The 21,306-nt window shown below is 45.9% G+C and overlaps 1 protein-coding gene across 1 annotated transcript in view; it reads right to left on the bottom strand.

Annotated features, from left to right (window-relative positions):
• LOC126285356 (protein FAM13A) overlaps nt 1-21,306 on the bottom strand; it is a 128,961-nt gene that overhangs the window by 64,893 nt on the left and 42,762 nt on the right. Inside the window, exon 3 of the mRNA XM_049984675.1 lies at nt 18,839-19,103. Coding sequence (XP_049840632.1) covers nt 18,839-19,103 — 265 coding nt within the window. The remainder of the gene's footprint in view (nt 1-18,838; nt 19,104-21,306) is intronic.

Below are 21,306 nucleotides of genomic sequence, written 5' to 3'. Positions count from 1 at the left end.
GGTGATTTACAATTATTACTTTTTATTGGTCTATTAAGTTCGATACTCCACAAATAACATGTTTTTAAATAATTATTTCTCTTGAACGGATTCGTTATACGCCACTCATTCACTCCCTCAAATGGAAATGTCCTCTTCATCTACATATTTACGACAAATCTTTTTAAAGACAGGAGGGCACATGCAGCCTCTAGCACACAAGAAGTAGTACAAACGTCCACACATGCTACAGGAAATGCGCGATTAGTAGATGTCTGTTGTCCCTGTACCTGGGTGGTCCAACAGTTCTGGGCAGACTATTACATTTTGATTCACGAGCAGGGATGTTTGCTGGTGATGGACGAAGAGCCTGGCATGCTGCTACGGCCTCGAGTAATAGACTGTCTGATGAAAAGTATCTGGACACACCTACGTAATGCGGACTCTGAGTCAGTACAAAAGGAGGCAGAAATTACTGCGTAGTCAGTAGAGGGCGCCCGTCAGGAGAGCTCAATTGCCTCGAACGTGGAGTAGTAGATTGAATGTCACCAGAGGAACACATCCATGAGGGGCATTTTAGCCCTTCTAAAGCTGCCCAAGTCGACTGTTTGTGATGTGAGTGTGAAGAGGAAACGCGAAGGAGCAGCCACAGCTAGATCAACACCATGCAGACCTCTTATAATGACGGATAGGGACCGTCAAGTATTGCGGAGGGTAGTTATAAAAAAAATCGCATAAAATCAGGGAAGGAATCACTCGTGAGCTCAACAGTGCTACCAGCAGCAGTCCAGCTAGCACAACGACTGAGTGTAGCGACTTAAAAAGAATGGGGTACAATGATCGAGCAGCTCATTATAAGTCACACATTTCTGTAATCAGTCCTAAGAGACACTTGAGGCAGTGTCAGGGCACTGGACAGTGGACGACTGGAAACGTGTGATAGGCAGTGACCTATCACGCTATACATTGTAGCAACCGGATGGATGTGTTTCGGTTTGGCGAATACCCGGAGAACGTTAGTGCCGTCAAGTGTAGCCCCAACGCTTAAGTGCGAAGGAGGTGGTGGTACTGTATGGGAGCGTTTTTTGTGGTTAGTGTGTGGTCCTCTCATTGAACTTAAAAAAGCGCTTAATGTGGAAGAAAATGCACACACTTTAATACGCAGATAAACAGTTCGGATAAGAATGCACCCTCTCGTGAAGTAACATTTCTGAATTTATACAGTTTGTGCGTAATTACGTTCCTAAAATGGACAGACCTGCCCGAAGTCCCGACCTGAGCCCAATAGAATACGTTTCAGATGAGTCAGAATGTCAACTTTGCTCCAGACCTCAGCTTCCAAAATCATTAATTTGTCTGGTTTGGGCTCTTGAAGAAGAATGGGCAGCCATTCCTCCACATTAAGACACCTCGTTGAAATTGTCTCTAGCAGAGTTCAAGTCGTAATTACGGCTATTGGTGGACGGTAAAGGTGAAAGGGTGGGCGCACCCAAAATTAATGTCCACTGACACGTTTCCGGATGCTTTCGATCGGATAGTGTACACAGCGTGCGAGATGAACTGGTACAACTGCGGCACACGTCTGCAGCAGCCGGCTGGACTGAGCACACCCACACCGTCGGCCATCCCCACCATTGCCACGGCCGTGGCCGCTGCCTCACGTAACGCCACGTAAGACTCAAGTAGTGCCATACACGGAAGGCCACGCTCCAGCCTCGGCGCCAGCTTCGCTGCGTCACGCTTTCCACATATCAAACGCTGCCACTAATTCCTACCGTGAATCACAACGAAGAACGCACAGGTTTTTAGGGCACGGCGGTGTTCAGCGTAGCCAGATGCAGTTTTCTGCTTGGCTGGCAAGCTTCACGGGAATTCTTTTCGCCGGAAAAATTTTATTAGGAAAAATTATTACCTAGCTCAGGGAAAAGAAATAGAGACTTTGAGGTTTACCAATGACATTCAGTTCTGAGGGCATGAGTCGTGCTTGGGTAGCTCGGATGGTAGAGCACTTGCCCGCGAAAGGCAAAGGTCCCGAGTTCGAGTCTCGGCCCGGCACACAGTTTTAATCTGCCAGGAAAGTTTCACATTCAATTCTGTCGGAGACAGCAAACGACTTGGCACCGCAGTTGAGAGGAATAAACAGCGTTCTTGAACCCACGTCATGAGTTGAAACTTCCTCGCAGATTAAAACTGTATGCCGGGCCAGCACTCGAACCTTGGACTTTCGATTTTCGCGGGCAAGTGCTCTACCGACTGAGCTACCCAAGCACGACTCATCACCCCTGTCCTGACAGCCTTACTTGTGCCAGTACCTTCCAAACCTCACACTTACTGGACTAGCACAACAAGAAGAAAGGAAATTGCGGACACGGATTAACCTGGGATATGGTTTCCAGAATGAATCTTCTCCTGCAGCTGAGTGTGCGCTGACATGAAACTTTCTAGCAGATTGATACTGTGTGCTGGATCCTGACTATAGCCTGAGACCTTTGCCTATCGCAGGCAAGTGCCCTATCAGGTGATGCCGACAGAATTACCACAGGAAATCAGACACAACAAGTAGCCCATGTGTTTTGTTATCTCGGTAGGAAAATCACTGACGATATAAAATGCAGACTGTCAATAGAAAGTAAAGCTTCTGTGTGTGTATAAGATTTGTTAAAATAGAATATAAACCGAAGTGTCAGAGAATCTTTTACGAAGGTTTTTGCCTGAGTTGTAACCTTGTCCGGAAGTGATAAGCAGACGATAAGTGGTTCAGACAAGGGGAGAACTGAAGCTTTTGAAATGTGGTCGTACAGTAGAATGCTGGAGATTAGGGGCAACTAACGGAGATGTACTGAACTGAAGTGGGGAGAAAGGAAATGTGTGCACAAATTGGCTAAAAAAAGATATTAAGTGATTGAAAGATGGGATAGATTGATAGGACACTTCCTGGGGCATCAACCGGCCGTTGTGACCAAGCGGTTCTAGGTGCTTCAGTCCGGAACCGCGCTGCTGCTACGATCGCAGGTTCGAATCCTGCCTCGGACATGGATGTGTGTGATGTCCTTACGTTAGTTACGTTTAATTAGTTGTAAGTCTAGGGGACTGATGACCTCAGATGTGAAGACACATAGTGCTTAATAACATTTGAACCTGGGGCATCCAGGAATCGCGCAGTTCGTAATGGAGGCAAGTTTTGGGGGTAAGACTCTAGAGACGTTTTGCAGACATAATAAGCGTTGCACAAGAGAAACTAACGTGGAGATCTGCATCAAACCAGCCCTCAAACTGAAAACAACAATAATCTTATACGTTTTACATAAACTTCTCCAACCAGAATGTTTACACAATACTTACCCGTAAATGGTCATAATGGAACAAAGCGAATGACACCAAATCGATTCACAGTCATCTCCAAGTTTAATGGTATAAACAGAGTCTAAAATGCAAACGTTTCTTCTAGCGTCCTGCGTGCTACACACGAAGTGCTTCTGTTGTTGAAAACAAAGTGCAAGATGGTATACAGTTAATACTGTACTCTTCCAATCATCGATAGTCTAGAATATCGAAACATACACTATTTCAAGATTATAGGCTATTTGCATTGACCAAAGGATTTACAGCAGCAATAGAGTTTCTTGATAGCAATGTGACGAGGGGCGTTTAAATTTGTAAAGTTCGAGTCGGACTGCGGTATCCGAAAGAGTTGCTTCCGTTTGCTCAGTTACATCTACATCTACATTTATACTCCGCAAGCCACCCAACGGTGGATGGCCGAGGGCACTTAACGTGCCACTGTCATTACCTCCCTTTTCTGTTCCAGTCGCTTATGGTTCGCGGGAAGAACGACTGCCGGAATACCTTTGTGCGCGCTCGAATATCTCTAATTTTACATTCGTGATCTCCTCGGATGGTGTAAGTAGGGGGAAGCAATATATTCGATACCTCATTCAAAAACGCACCCCCTCGAAACCTGGACAGCAAGCTACACCGCGATGCAGAGCGCCTCTCTTGCAGAGTCTGCCACTTGAGTTTGTTAAACATCTCCGTAACGCTATCACGCTTACCAAATAACCCTGTGACTTCTGACACCAGTTATTTTTACTAACGTTACCCATGGTCCCTTAGACAGAGATCTTTGCATTTGTGTACATCACTTTGCTCGAAAGCAGCTCTCGAAAATTCTCTACCGAATCATTTGCTTGTAAATGAGCAAACGCACTTAATATCACGGTCTTCATAATCACTAGTACAAGACAAAGTTCCCTTCCACTTGCTCAGCTCAGAAAATAATCAACAGCTCGCTTACCCGCCATCTTCTTCGTTATCAATTCCGTGCATCGCCCATCTTCAAATCGTGTGTCCGCTCTTTCGGTGGGGCGTCTTGTTTCATAGCAACGATCCAACAAAGTTATTTGAACCAGAGAAACTTTCGTACGAGCATTAATGACGCTCTTCACAGACGATGCATAGGAATTTACTGACACAGTTCGATTCTGCCCACCAAGATGTACAATGGATGTTCCATATAATGCGACAATCGCCGTTGATAATAATAGATTGGCAAATACTGTAATGCATAAATGAATTAATGACGGACACAAACAAAAGCGCCGCATTAGTCGGCTCAAGTTGATTACAAACAAAGGAAACGTAGGTTGTGCCCCAAGGAAAATATGAAATGAAAGACGTTCCCCAAGTACTGCCAGGTGAGGTGTTCAAGTCAACTGAGGTATGAAGATAGCAAAGGCGACTGAACAAGTCAGTGTTTCAATGGAAACAGGAGGAATTATTTACGAGATGTCTGAATGGGAATAAAATTCCTCAAAGCTGAAACAATTCTATACGTAATCGATCTGCTCCACAAGGCGAGAGACAAGACACTCCACCCCCCCACCCCCCCCACAAAAAAGCTTTTAGCCTTCTCTACGGATAAACAAAAAAAAAAAAAAAATTATCACCAACGATATAGGAAACTTCAGATCCTAGTTTAATCAAATGAAACTATATGCTTCCAGAAAGCTTTTCAATTAAACATCTACGATGTACAAATGCAGACTGAAACGACAAATGAAAATTTGTGCCGAGGCTGGGAATCGAACCTGGGTCTCTTGCTCAGTATCCACTACGACACCCTGCATTCGTCGCTTCAGTCTGCATATATACATATATACATATACTGACCGCACCTCCAAGACTACGGAAGCGACCAATGAACAATCGGGAAAATGGAGACTGAACACCTGTCTTTCCCCAAAGCTGACCACGTAATCCAGTTCGTTTTATGTAGGCATACTGCTAACGCTTCTTGTTTTGTACAGAGCCGGCTGTGCTTGTTATTAAAGATAAAGTGTTAGGAATGTCTGTTTCTCAATGTTGTCACTCGTTTCTGATAGCGTAGCCTTTGAAGTAGACGTAGAGGCCTGGCAGTTCGCTTTGTCTACCTAAGGTGTGAGTTCTGACTTCTCTGTCAATTGTCTCGATTCGACCCCTCCATCAACAGTCTCGAAGACATTAAGCGCACGCTATAGATGTATACCATGAGCAACCAATGAAACGTCGAGTCCCGAGCAGTGTACAGCAATAAAATGATGTAGCCTCAATGATGATGATGATGATGATGATGATGATGATGATGATGATGTTGATAACGATGACGACGACGACTTCCGAGGCATTAGGATCGAATATCACGTAGATCTCATAAGAAGCGTTACTACGGCTATAACACCACTCATTCTAACACACTGTCAAAATAAACTGTGAAGACGTCGGCCACTGAGATTGCAGCGGAGTATCGAATGTAGCGAATGTGATCCTCGGCTACTCAGTACCTGCCTTCTGTTTACGAAGCACAGGAGGACATTTTTTTTCTCTCTCGTTCCTATCTTACTAACACAACGGAAACAGGACGTCAAAACCGCACGTCGGAAAACTGGCGCCAGGCTCAGCGGGACAGATAGCCGGTTGCGCAATTAAGCTGAGGTTTCCAAATGGGACAGGAGGCATCAGCTGTCTGTCTCCGAAAAGAGATAAATTCTGGTACTGCACTCTAGACTTAATCCAGTTGTTTCGGCTAAATCACAGATACTGACAGAGTGAATGTGCATATTTTATCTCCTCGGAGCACACTTCATCATCCACACTGCTAATCCAGGCTATTAACATGCCGATATGCTGGCGATAATTACACGAATTGCTTTGTTAATTTCGGTCACTTGCAAAAACTGTGCAGCAGGTCTGCAACTGACACACACTCTCTCTCTCTCTCTCTCTCTCTCTCTCTCTCTCTCTCTCTCTCTCTCTCTCTCTCTCTAACATTTATGCTGAGAAAGTAATACACAAGGCATGAGAGAAATAAGGAGGCATAATAGTAGGAGAAAGTATCAATACAATTACGCATGCAGATGATGTAGATGATCGTTGAAGTAAGAAAAAGTATATGGAATGAGAGTAAATACAGGGAAGACCAAAGTAATGAGAAGCGGCAAACGTTAAGGTTCTGTTAAAATATCTCTGGGAGGAATTACCTTTAAACAGGAGTAATATTTAAAGTACTTAGAAAGTTCAGTGGCGGCAAATTGAAGTTACGAGATTCGTGAATGGTTTTGTCTGCAGTGTGATGATGTACAGTACCGCATCACGCACAGTCATAAAAATAGGAAAAATATTTTGGGTATTTTGAAATATGATTGTGGAGAAAAATGCTAAAACTGAAATACAGAGACAAAATCATGAATGAAGTAGTACGTCTATGAAAAGAAGATGAAAAAAGAACTAATGGAAATGACAAGTACATATAGTATACTGTGAACGAACTGTCTACAGCGAAGAGACAGGGAAAGAAAGATTTCAGGGAAGATAGTGGGGGGGGGGGGGGGGAGAGGGGGGGAGGAGGAGGGGGGGGGGAGGAGGAGGAGGAGGAGGAGGAGGAGGAGGAGGAGGAGGGCAGAAGTTGCAAAGCTGGATGGCATCAAAAAAAGGGCGAAAGTAGCAGCATATGAAGAAAGATACATAGGTACGAAGTGTTCAGTTGATACAGATACAGCAACGAAAAAAAGACAATCCTTCGTCCACTCATTATTACTACCATAGCTTGGTTGTAGGACAAATGAAAATGCAGTTCCTCATTAATCTCTATTGCCAATTTCGTGCCTGAACAGGCAGCGTGTCTGACTACCATGTGAAGAAGGCGGGTTTAATACAGGGTGCTGGCAGAAGGATGACCTGGGAAAGGGCGCTCTTTGTCTCGTCAGGCCAACTGAATAGTTATTTTGACATGAAATAACGATTCCAGGATTCGGAAAGCTGTCAACGATTGCGAAAGTGGCACACAGACTACACACATTTCTATGTTGCGTTCTATGTCAGCCTTTCGCGCCGAACGCGAATGACGGTCGTTGCTAGCGCGTATCGTGATGCCTGATGAGTTCAATAATTATTTAATGTTATAACTAGTCATTAGTGTAGCCCATAACTAGGTACGTGGATTCTGGTAGAAAGTACTGAGATCTACAGTGGTTCGCCCAGGCCATGAAATCTGTGAATTAGTATGAACACTTAACTGTTGATGACACTGCAATTTGGTATACAAAATTGAATGTACAAAAATTGATTCTGGTGTAATCTACGTTTGTAAGGCAGTGAAGAAAGAATTAAGGGCCGGACTTAAATATTGTGCCGATCACACTGCAATCACTGACACAGTAATCGCTCACTTGGAGATATATGTGAGAATGACCAATTGTGGCCTAAATGAAATGAGAGAGAGAGAGAGAGAGAGAGAGAGAGAGAGAGAGAGAGAGAGAGAGAGAGAGAGATATCAACCAGACATTCACCTAATGTAATTTATGGAAAGCAAGGAAATATGAAAACAAATTGGCTGAACCAGAATTTGAATCTGGTACAGCTTGTTAACGGAAATAACGGTCGAAAGATGAGAGTAGTCTGGAAGTGGTTCTATGAACCCTCTGCCAAGCCACTGAAGTATGAACTGCTGAGTAGTCTTGCAGATGCACATACGGAAACGGATGTGAAGTGCAGTTACTAGAAACATCTACCCCCTAGGGGTCATTGCCGATTAATAAATATTATAATCACACACTTAACACAACCACGCAATCAACAGGACGCCAAGAACCCCTGTTATGTGACCACTACGTGGATAGGCACACAAAAGCATAAATACGTGGGGAGTTTGAAAAGTCCGTGCAAAAATAAAGACTACTTACGTGTTTGCGGTAAAACCTTACTTATTTTTCGACATAGGATCCTTTTAGACTTTTACACTTCGTCCAACGCTGTTCTAATTTCTTGATCCCTTCCGAATAATAGGAATTGTCCAAGTCTGCAAAATAGCTATTATTTGCTGCAATCGCCTCCTCATGTGAAAAAACAAACTTTGTCCAGCCAGCCATTTCTTCACATTGGGGAACAAATAGTAGTCTGCGGGAACGAAGTCTGGAGACTACGGGGAATGTGAAACGAACTGAAATCCTGTTTCCATTAATTTTGCGACCACAACTGCTGAGGTGTGCGCTGGTGCATTGTGCATGGAAAACGACTTTTTTGCAGTCCAATCGCCAGTGTTTTTCTTGCAGTTCGGTTTTCAAGCGGTCCAATAACGATGAATAATATGCACCTGTAATACTTTTACCCTTTTCCAGATAGTCGATGAGGATTATCCCTTGCGAACCTCAAAAGCCAGTCGCAATAACCTTTCCGGACGAAGGAATGGTCTTCGCCTTTATTGATGCAGATTCTCCATTGGCATCCCATTGTTTAGATTGTTGTTTGGTCTCAGGAGTATAGTAATGTATCCATGTTTCATCCACAGTGACGAAACGACGTTTAGTCCTGCAGATTCTTCCTGGACACCTGCAAACCATCCTTACAACACTTCACACGATTCCGTTTTTAGTCAAGCGTGAGCAGTCGCGGAACCCATCTTGCAGATAACTTTCTCACGTCCAAATGTTTATGCAAAATATTATGTACCCGTTTGTTCGAGATGTCCACAGTACTAGCAATCTCACGCACCTTAACTCTTCCGTCATGGATTTTATCAATGATTTCTGGAGTTGCAATCTCCACAGGGCGTCCAGAACGCTCAGCATCACTTGTGCTCATATGACTACTCTGAACATTTTTAAACCACTTATAAACTGTTCTAATCGAAGGTGCAGAGTCACTGTAATGTTTATCAAGCTTCTCTTTAGACTCCTGAGACGTTTTGCCTTCATAAAGTAATGTTTAATGATCACACGAAATTCTTTTTCGTCCATTTTTTGACAATCACTCGACTTCCTTGATTCACACGAATGCCAAACACAAGGAAATACACCAATATGGCTGAAACTTGGTGTGCGTTCTTTCCAAAGATGCTACTAACTAAATATGATCTCGATACGCGCCGGTGGTGCCACCTCTAGGACTTTGGACGGACTTTTGAAACGCTTCTCGTATAGCTGCAACGAAACACTAAAAGGATTCCCTTCGACGAAAGTCATCTCTGTTAGTGGCCAAAACGTTGGCTGTTGCGCTTCACGTCATGACCGACAGTCATGCAACACCCTTCAGCTTCTTCAGCGTATAGGACCAGTCGGCCGCTTCTCGAGCAGCACACTTTAAGACTCACTACAGCAAAATATAAACCCAGTGTCTGTCAGACCTATGAACAGACGCAGTTTTCCCGCAGGTGCCGTCGACAAGCGATGTTTGCCGACGCATCGATGTTATCTGGACGCATGTTAGATGCCGGAAGTTGAGCGTAGCGCTTATTCATATTGACCGCGGTCTTCAGGGAACTGCTGTGATTCTTTTACAGCTATTCATGCAGAGAGGCATATATGCATGGGAGGTAGGCGCCGCTGATGCAGACAGACGGTGACAGATAGCTACAATCAACGAGGGATGCGCTTCCCTGCTGCATAGACCATATCAACAGCGTCTATACGCATTATGAACGTGACTTCACTTCCAGGTGTTTAACTTGTGGCACAATGTGACAAGTCTACACAAGCAAGTGACAGTCATCCTGTGTTTAAAGATTACCTTTCGCCGCAACTATACACGAGATTTTTTTCTCCAGATAGTTATCCTCCAAGGAATCTTATGATCATTTGAGAACCTTACTGCATGATTTACACTCTTTCCGGCAGGTGATAGAGTCGCAGAAAAATTCTGAAATGACAACACTTCCGGCGCTGTCTGTAATCATGATTACTTTACCACTACTCACTAATTTCGGCTTTTATGCCATTGTCGAGCGTTACGTGTACAAGGACAGGCCACCGAGCTGTCCAGCCATCAGCATATAGCGGTCAAGCGTAAAACTTGTGACAAGTAGTCATACGTAAAACAGTTTAAAAGCAGTAGCAACAACGAGTCAGTTGTTTAATAAACACGACTCGCAATGGACAGTGTTCTCATTTTTGCTACTCCTCTTAAACTGTTTCTATACCAGTTTTAGGCTTCAGTACCTGTCTTTGCTACTCGAAAGCCTATTTTCACACTTGTCCGACAGCAGTCAAAACGGAACCGTGTGCATCGCACGCCACAGCGAGAGGTTTCACTTATATCCGGCTGCTGTTGCTCGCGCCACGGTACGGTAGTACCCTTCACTTATTCCTTTACAGTATATTCTCTCAGCACAATCTCAGCAAAATCAAACGTGAAAAATTCCAGAGTTCCGTAGCGACCCCGAGACATTCTTCCATTAGTTTCAAACTAGTTATACGAACATTAGAAGAACTAAGACTGAAGGGTGCCCCAAGATACCTTATTTTTTCGAGGGAGTGAGGTTTTTGGAATGCACACACTATCTTCAATATTATGGAGGAAATATGTCTATAGTTGCAAGGAGAATTTTCAGTTTCCGCCTTTCCACAACCCGAAGGTATATACAATGCGCCTTCGGAATACTGAGAAACAAACATCTTTGAACTTGGATTTGGATTTTTTAAATATAAATATTGTAAGAGTCTATCTTGTTTAGCATAACTTTGTCGTTGACAGAGGCGGTTGTAAAATTGAATATGCGCTATCGATAAAGGAGTTGAAGGAGTACAGTGAGGAACAAACTGTTAGATCATTTTTTACTAACTGGGCATGTAAACTGACGAATTTTAGAAAACATAACAAGAAAACATCTTTAACTGATTGAATAGCTTATCTTGTTCATTATTTTACTTCGTCGTTCATATTTTGAAATGATCAGCTCAATTCCTTGAATAAGTCGATGCAGTTATCGATCTAGTTGCCTTCTTCAGGTTGAGCAGCTTCACTTCTTTGACAAATGTGGAGAACGGAGAAGGAATGGCAAATGGCAATTGTTGTAAAGTGTGACCGAGGAAAGGGTGCTGAATTAACAACTTATAACGGGTGTCCGGAAAGCAAGGACGAATTTGAATTTTGCGCCATTTTGTCATATGACGGTTGACAGCCGTGGTTTTTTCATTTTTGTTATCTGCGATCTGATAGCTTTTGTGTGATGAGCATTGTTGTTTGATGTATATTTATGGAGCAGATGACAATTAAGCAACGTACCCAAGTGATAAAAAGTTATTACAAAAAACTGTGGAAGTCCTATGGCAAGCGTTCGTGGATTGCGTGTGACACTCGGACGTAATGGCTCTGAGCACTAAGGGACTCAACTGCTGTGGTTATCAGTCCCCTAGAACTTAGAACTACTTAAACCTAACTAATCTAAGGACATCACACATATCCATGCCCGAGGCAGGATTCGAACCTGCGACCGTAGCAGTCGCACGGTTCCGGACTGCGCGCCTAGAACCGCGAGACCACCGCGGCCGGCCGGACGTAATGCTGCTACAACCGAATCATCAGTTCGGAGATTTATCTGGAAGGTTGAGACCACAGGTTCTGTTTCAAACGTTAAGAAGACAGGACGACCGCGTTCTGTTCGAATACAAGAAAACATTGCTGTCGTGCGTAACAGTGTGATCGTAAGCCCCAGAAAATCGGTTTGCCGACGAGCTCTACAACTGAATTTATCACCAATTTCTCTGCATGAAATCCTTTCAAAAGATCTGAAAATGTACGCCTACACGACTCAACTTACACAAAGAGTTGAAACCTGCCGATCATGGAAAGAGAGGTCGACTTCCTCAGTGGGCCTTGGCTCGACAAGCGGAGAACGAGAACTTCACAAAAAGAATAATTTTCTCAGATAAAGCGCGCTTCCACCTACGTGGGTACGCCCATAAGTAAAACAGCAGAATTTGGGGTTACGAAAATCCGCGAGTAACTGTGGAAGATGAGATGCCCTTACTCATCGGCCCTTACTTTTTTGAAAATGTTGAGGGAGCTGCCGTCACTGTAAAGGGCAACCGTTACTGAAACATGCTTTCTGATTGGGTTTTCCCTCTTACTGACGAAAATGACGATTTATGGTTTCAGCAAAACGGCGTGACAGGTCACAAAACCCGTGAGACGATTGTTTTGGTGAATTAAAAGTTTCCTCAAAAAATTCTCTCTTTGCGTGGCAAACAGGAATAGCCTACCTGATCATCGATCTTACGAATTATGGTTTTTTGTTGTTGTTGGGCTATGTGAAATCAAAAGTGTACGTGAACAAACCACAAACAATACACGAATTGAAGGTTGAAATTAAAACGGTTATTAAAGGCATCGGCAGGTGTTTGTGAACGTGTCATCGAGAACTTCAATGAACGTATTGCTCGTTGCTGCAGGACCTGATTGGTCATATGGAGCATATAATTCTTCATGTATTTGTAAAACAAACATAACATTTTCAGTCAATCTTGTATGTTCTACAGCACTTTAAAATTCGTCCCTACTCCCTGGACTTCCTCTATTAACATTTTCATAAACTCTTTAGTGTAGAATTTACATATAGCACTAAGAGTAATTCTGCAGTAAACTGAAAGGCTTAGAATTTGACTACCAATATCACGCTGATCCTGAGCATCTGGAGACCCGCTTTCCCGGTTTGTCAACAGTTATCATCATCTCACACTTCCTTATTTAAGAAATAATCTAAAATCCAAAATGGAGGTAAACTGATTTCAAAACGTTTGCTCTACTTGGACACAACGGAGTACGCACGGAAAAGTTGACTTTTTGGCTGTTTCTGGCCCATTATAAATAGGCCTTCGCGGTAGCCCGATCTGCTTTTTTTAGTCTCTGTCAACCTTGAAGGGCTGATCCGCTCCCGCTACCACTAGAGAAAGAAACAACGGTACCTTCTCCTACGAATCTGCTGAGTTTGGAATACAGCGGACGGGATGACTTCTTATGTCCCTCCTCCACCTCCAGTACCGAGTAATAAAAGGACAAATCTATTTTGATTCCTTCTCGTTTCTTTCAGTTCGTTCATTTGGCTCACCTCGCTAGTTTTCTCATTAGTTTCTCACAGCGCCGATCACGTATGTCAGTCCTCGTTACCGCGTTAGTAGATATCAGCCCTTGGTTTTCCGAAACAATAGGAGTAGCTAAAATTGATCTGTGAAATTATATCGAAATAGTTTCCGATTTATCTCGCAAGTGCTCCGCTAGGCTCTTCTCCAGAGAGTGCACCCCAAGGTTAAGCCACCATGTCCAAAGCCCTACCAATGGGATCTGCATAAGATAACGCTGTCACCAGTACCAGCTTACTTTTTCCTCGTAAAGAAACGATGAATATCTTCCTCCTGTAAGAGTAGTCGTTTGATTTTCCTGTACTTGTTAGAGCTGTTCAGCGTACTTACTTATGCTATCGAATTTATCCCTCATTCAGTAATGGATCTAATGTACTATATACTTAATTGTTAAATACCATTATTAATCCACGAATATCTCGGATATCTAAATTACGCGTGCGAGGGGCGTTCAGTAAGTGATGCAACACTATTTTTTCTGAAAGTACGTTGGTTTTATTCAGGATTCCAGTATAAAAATACTATTCCGTTCTCTTTTGGCTACAAAATCCTATTTTTGAACATAATTTCCGTTCAGTATGAAGGCCTTACGCCACCTTACTGGGAAGAGGCTGTATGTCCGCATGGTACCACTCTACTGGTCAACGCTGGAGCCAACATCTTGTTGCAACCCCGCCATAACCCACGTAGCGCTTCGCGCAAAGGGCATCCTTCGTTAGTTCAAACAGATGGAAGTCGGAAGGCGCGAGGTCAGCGCTGTAGGGTGGATAAGATTGGGTTGTTCGGGGGAGGAGACCAGACAGCGAAGTCATCGGTCTCATCGGATTAGGGAAGGACGGGGAAGGAAGGCGGTCATGCCCTTTCAAAGGATCCATCCTTGCATTTGCCTGGAGGGATTTAGGGAAATTGCGGAAAACCTAAATCAGGATGGCCGGACGCGGAATTGAACCGTCGTCCTCCAGAACGCGAGTCCAGTGCGCCACCTCGCTCGGTGGGTGCATAAGGAAGAATAGTCCAATGCAGTTTTGAACTTTTTCCTCGAAGGAAAAGTGGAGTGGAGTGGCGTCACTTATAGATTGTCGTTTTGTTTCCGGTTCAGAATGACGAGCCCAAGTTTCATAGTCCAATGCAGTTTTGAACTTTTTCCTCGAAGGAAAAGTGGAGTGGAGTGGCGTCACTTATAGATTGTCGTTTTGTTTCCGGTTCAGAATGACGAGCCCAAGTTTCATCGCCTACGACGATGTCCGACAAAAAAATTTCGCTATCAGCCTCGTAGCGCGCATGCAATCCGGCACAGATGGTCCTTCGTTCCTCTTTATGGTCTTCTGTTAGGCGGCGAGGAAACCAGCGGCCGCACACCTTTGAGTACCCCAACGGGTGGACGAGTGTGTCAGCGCCACCAACAGAGACGTCCAGTCGTGCGACGATGTGTTTGACTGCAATCCATCGATCACCTCGAAACAGTGTCCGCACGTTCCAACATTGCAGGAGTCACAGCTGCATGCTACGGCCCGGCACGCCAAAGATCGGACAGATTTGCGCGACTTTGTTGTGATGACGACAGATGCCACGACTAACGACTGACCGTGCATTTCTTCACTGCCAGGTATCCGTAGACATTCGGTAACCGCCTATGAACATCGGCGATGCTCTGATTTTCCTCCAATAGAATCTCGCACCTCCGTTACAGACGCTATTTTGAAGGCTACATTTAGCAGCGCCACCTACTTCATGAGAGTAATGGGGCTGAAGCGGGAATATCTGACAAAGTCCATTTTTTTAAAATCAAAGCTGGAGTAGAAGAAAAATGTGTGCGATTACTTGCTGAACGCTTCTCGCAGTAGATGATCTCTGGTTTTCTAACGCTTGTAACCTTGGCGCCGGCCGAAGTGGCCGTGCGGTTCTAGGCGCTGCAGTCTGGAACCGCGCGACTGTTACGGTCGCAGGTTCGAATCCTGCCTCGGGCATGGATGTGTGTGATCTCCTTAGGTTAGTTAGGTTTAACTGGTTCTACGTTCTAGGGGACTAATGACCTCAGAAGTTGAGTCCCATAGTGCTCAGAGCCGTTTGAACCATTTGTAACCTTGGCAATAATAAAACTGATAATGGAACAGCATAAACAGACGTGTTATTTCATTTTCACGGTGTGGTCCCACCCCTTTTTACTGTATCCATACATCCAGTCAGTTTTATCGACGACTGGCTTAGTCAGTGGTACAAGCATCGTTCCCCAGTGATATGGTAAACCCGTCCAGTTGCTGTATTGTCAATTTCAGGATGGTAACTCTCCCTTTTTTTCTAGCATTCAGATGATCCAATGAGGATCAAACTAGTTCTACCTCAGTCAAACCGTACAGGAAAAAGGCAGTTGTTACGCGGAGTGCTCGATGCCTGAACCCGACTCGTAGCACCCGGAGTAGACGAATGTGTGTGTCGTAGAAATATCATTCCAGGAACTGGATCAACAACCCGTTTGAGAAATAGAAAACACGCAGTAAGCATTCACTCAGAGAAAACCTGGAAGATCATTTCACCGTAGTATCTTTCAATGAGGTCTTCGATGCAAATTTTTTGACTTCGTGGCGGTAACCCAGCGCTTACTTCACTTACCTAGCAACCATCGGTATATAACAAGGGAAAGGCCTCTGGCACGGCAAACCATTTCGGTTCGTGTATATCGCTTATGCAGCACCGAAAATGAAGGAATGGCTGAGATTGACATAGTTGGCTGTTGGGTCCTGTTGTCCCATCAAGGCCAGAGCGCAGAACTTCACTTTACCTTACTAACTCAAATATGGCCGCCGTTCCCTAGTGGGATTCAATTTTTCTACTAATCCAAGTAGTTTCACATTTTTTATGCACTTCTTTTCTTATTCCTTAGTGATTTATGCATCGTATTAATCAACCTGTTCCCACACATTTCGATAAAAAGAAAAGCACATAAGAAAATGAAACTGGGGAACATTCGTAAAAGTCTTTATTCTCGATTTCTAGGAAAATAGGCGTTTCGGACGCTACACAGGGCGATGAAAAATGCTCAGTTTTCAAGTATCTACCGGTTCCGTCAATTTTGAATAGGTCGCACATCACAAGGTTTTAAGGGTGGTTTTCTAAAATGTAGGAACGACCATATACATGCACCAAGCAAACGACTGACCGACCAATTTCTTGTGCAGCCTACACACGGCCCGGCAGACTTTACAGCGATTACAACGCTTCAGTGGGGAACGACGGATTTTTGTTGGACGATTGCGTTGGACGAGAGTGCTGTAAGAGGCACAGTTTGTTGAGTGAAGTGATGGTGGGGGTCAGGAGAAGTGGCGGTGGGGGGCAGATGAAGTGAGGGAGGGACGATCGGCTATACAGCGGTCACACCCAAGCGACTGCCCGACAACAAAAGTGTGTGTGTGTGTATGTGTGTGTGTGTGTGTGTGTGTGTGTGTGTGTGTACCCCTTTAGGAGGCCATTTTATTCGGCTTGCTCAGAAAGCAATGCACCCGATTTTTTTTCTTCAACAGTTATTTATTAAACATAAAATTGAACTACACAGACGAAAGAATGGTGTTTTATTGACACAACCTACTTTTCCATGCAATGTCCACCCCGTTCTATGGCTTTCCTCCAAAAAAAAGTGCGTGTATGCCCTGTCTGTACCAATCCTTGTCCTGGTGGCGGAGCCTGTGCTTCACTGTGTGAATCACCTCCTCATCGTCCTCCATGTCTTCCATAAATAGCATCCTGTAATTGCATCCACACTTCCTTTGTCGATTGACAGAAAAAAAAAACTACCGAGTGGTAATGCGCTTGTCCTCGCGAATGACATCAGCACGCTGCGAGGTGTCAGGTGTGACAGCCGCGGATGGTCTCTCCGACCGCTGCAAAGCGTAGAGCTCCGCCGAACCGCCTTCTCATAACCTCATCCTCCGCGCCCAGCGAATAACTGTACTTCTGTCGACAGCAGATGCTCGACAGGCTTTGCACAAGCGTTTGTGAATATTCCCCACACTTTCTTTCTCTGCAATGAGAAATTCAATGGCGGGACGTTTCTTGTAACGTACATCACCTACAGACGCCATTTTGAAACTGTCCTGCAGCTAGCTATCTTTCGTAGGTTTCAAATACGCACATCAAAAAAAGTTTTGCTTCAGCTTGGTTGAGAGTTCCGGAACCACTACATAAAATTGGAATACAGATCAACATAAACATCATTTCTGCCCTTTTTATTGCTCACGAAAACCACACACTGCATGTTGTACTATCATACAGCAAGACCTTCAGAGATGGTGGTCCAGATTGTTGTACACACTGGCACATCTAATACCCAGTAGCACGTCTTCTGATATTGATGCATGGCTGTATTTGTCGTGGCATAGTATCCACAAGTTCATCAAGACACTGTTGGTCCAGATTGTCCCACTCCTCAATGGAGACTCGGCGTAGGCATCTCACTGTGGTTGGTGGGACACATCATCCATAAACAACCCTTTTAAATCTGTCCCAGGCATGATCAATAGTGTTCATGTCTGGAGAACATGCTGGCCACTCTAGCCGAGTGATGGCCGGCCGGAGTGGCCGAGCGGTTCTAGGTGCTACAGTCTGGAACCGCGCAAGCGCTACGGTCGCAGGTTCGAATCATGCCTCTGGCATGGGTGTGTGTGATGTCGTTAGGTTAGTTAGGTTTAAGTAGTTCTAAGTTCTAGGAGACTGATGACCTCAGGAGTTAAGTCCCATAGTGCTCAGAACCATTTGAACCATTTTCTAGTAGAGTGATGTCGTTAGTAGCAGAACAAAAGCTGTTTGTGGCACATTTTGTTAGTGCACTCAAGGGCAAACCTGCCGCTGATGTAGGCAACCCACACTAACAAATTGCGTCACAAACAGCTTTGCTCTACTACTGTCGTTATCCTGAAGGAAGTCATTCACGAGATGTGCACGATGGGAGTGCGAATTGTCGCCCATGAACACGAATGCCTCGCCAATATGCTGCTGATATGGTTGCACTATAGGCCGGAGGATTGTATTGACATATCATACAGCCGTTTCACCGCCGTCCATGACCTCCAGCACTCTGCTGCACTTACTGGACAGTGTCTAAGGCGCTCAGCCTGGCCGGTTTGCCTCCAAACATGTCTCTGACGATTGTCTGTAATACAATGTCCAGAGTCAACGTGTATCTTCGGGAGTTCTGGGAACCGGGGTGATGGAAAAATATTTTTGATGTGTGTAATACGTACAAAACGTTAGGCTGAAAAAAATAATGCGGTGCGTTACTTTCTGGGCAACCCTCGTATGTAGACAAGAGACCTGCCAAAATTGATCCGAATTGATGGGCTGTGTCTTAAGGCCTCGCTTTGTTAAAGCACGTACGTCGGTCTGCGCAGGCATATGGAATGAGATGACGTACTTCGTCTGCGCTGCGGAAGTGAAGGCAGACGCGCAGTTGCACGAGTAGGACGCTTCCGCCGCCTACTGACCTGTTGTCGGTGAGGTCCCTGGCGAGCGCGGCGAGCAGCGCGGCGGCGGCCGGCTCGTGGCCCGGCTCGCCGCGGATGAGCAGCGGCGCGAGCGCGGCGGCGGGCGGCAGGTGCCGGCAGGAGGCGGCGTGCTGGCGCGCGGGGCCCGAGCCGGGCGGCGCGCACAGCCGCAGCACCAGCGCCAGCGAGCGCGCCTGCACGCCGGGCAGCGACACCAGCGCGCCGGCGGCCGCCTCGCGCCACGCCGCGCCCTCGCCCTGCACCACTGCAACACAACACACCTCACTCTCTCTGCACTGCTGTACAACAATACAGTTATAATCTCATTTAAATTAACTGGCAAGGCCCAAAGCTGCGCTGTTGCTGCGACAAGTATTGACCGAAGGCACTCGCCACAGCACTCCGCTCTTCCAGGCGTCAGAACACCACTTTCTACACAGTTTGCAAAAGAAAACTGGCCCAGAAAATACTTTATGCACCTTAAGATAGGCAACCCTTCTTACATTGACTTGGTGCGGATGAAATACGTTGCATTGTATTGTACGTTAACCAGGGACCTAGAAACGACGGAGAGGCTCCGTCCAGCCCGCAGCCGCAGAGGTCCACAACCCCACGACGACTACCGCAGTCCACTTCACCCCTCTACCGCCCCACATCGAACACAGGGTTATTGTGCGGTTCAGACCCCGGTGGACCCAACGGGAACGTCTCACACCAGACGAGTGTAACCCCTATGTTTGCGTGGGAGAGTAATTATGGGGTACGCGTACGTGGAGACCTTGTTGGCGCAGCAATCGGCGACATAGAGTAACTGAGGCGGAATAAGGGGCACCAGCCCACATTCGCAGATCCACAGACTGGCCGGTTCACCGGATCTCGACAAGTCCGCCGAGCGGATTCGTGCCGGGGACCAGGCGCTCCTTCTCGCCCGGAAAGCCCTGCGTTAGACCACACAACCAACCGCCGGGCTATGAAATCGTTAGGTTGCCGTCTCAAGGTGGTACGAAGTATTTTTTAGGGCTAGTTTTAAGCGGTCTAGTCACACTAACACACCAACCGCCTAGGTTCGACGACAGCGTGCAACAACACACGAACGGTAGGTGGCAGCACCAACAGTGGAGGATACGTAAAGCGTGTCGGTGGGACGTGAAAAAACAATGAATTAATTGTTCTAACGCGGAGACGCAGAGATTTATATGACGGCCAACAGCGCACGACCAACGGGGTAACGCGAAAAGCATTCAGATCGAGGTCTAATGGCTAGCGTTCCCATATCTGGATCACGGGGTCCTCGGTTCGATTCCCGGACGCGTCGGGGATTTTCTCCGGCCGGGGACTGGGTGTTTGGGTTGTCGCTGGCCGATGTGGCCGAGCGGTTCTAGGCGCTTCAGTTTGGAACCGCGCGACTGCTACGGTCGCAGGTTCGAATCCTGCCTCGGGCATGGATGTGTGTGATGTCCTTAGGTTAGTTAGGTTTAAGTAATTCTAGGGCACTAATGACCTCAGATGTTAAAAGTCCCATAGTGCTCAGAGCCATTTGAACCATATTTTTTTGGGTTGTCCTCATCGTCTCGTCGTCATCCGGGAAATGGCGAGATTGGAACTTGTACGGGCGGCACGCAAACCAACATCAACATCATCGTCCGCACGCATTTTCCAAACGGCTGCATTTCTAAACGGTTCGCGTGCCGCTGTCGCTAAGGTACACAGCGCATGGGAAAAATGACACTAACCAAAACCGGCACTGAGGCAACTGTGCTGCACCACAGGCCATAAATGATAGAGGTGAACGACGGTTGTGGAGAGGTGTACGACCGAACACACGTGCAACTGTTTAGTAACTGACCACCCTGGTGAAGCAAGCGCCTACCAACAGCGTCTCCTCAACGAGCATTCAGTGAACGTTGCTGCAGCAGACTCCTGGCTCATGCACCCTTGCTGACTGTTGTTCACTGGCAACGAAGGCTGCAATTTGAACGCCAATACCGTAGATGGAAGTCCACTGAATGGCGACAGGTGATCTTTTCACATCTGGTTGTTGGCGTGTATAGCGTGAACCATATGGAAGCAAACAGGCTGCAACATTCGTCGAAGGGGACCACTGTGCTTCTTATGGTCTGGGGAATTTTTCGTGGCATTCCCTAAGTGATCTCGTCATTCCGGGAGGCACAACGGACAAGTGAGCATTTATTGTTGGGGCCCACGTCTACCCCAACACGCAATCTGCTTTTTCTTCAGCACGATAGCATCTACCAGCGCGACAATGCAACGTATCATAGAGATCACAGTTTACATGCGGGGTTGATGAGCAGCAGCATGACGTTACCGTATCCCCTGCCCATCAAACCTCCCGGATTTAGAGCCATTGGAGAATCTGTGGGACCACCTTGACTGTGTTGCATGTGCCGTTGATCGTGGACAGAGAAACCCAGCACAGCTGACTACGGCACTGGAGTCGGCGCGCTTCC

The sequence above is a fragment of the Schistocerca gregaria genome, chromosome 8, assembly GCF_023897955.1.
Source record: "Schistocerca gregaria isolate iqSchGreg1 chromosome 8, iqSchGreg1.2, whole genome shotgun sequence".
NCBI classification, from domain to species: domain Eukaryota; kingdom Metazoa; phylum Arthropoda; class Insecta; order Orthoptera; family Acrididae; genus Schistocerca; species Schistocerca gregaria.
Note: the sequence above shows the minus strand (reverse complement) of the source record. Positions and strands in the feature narration are given on the sequence as shown.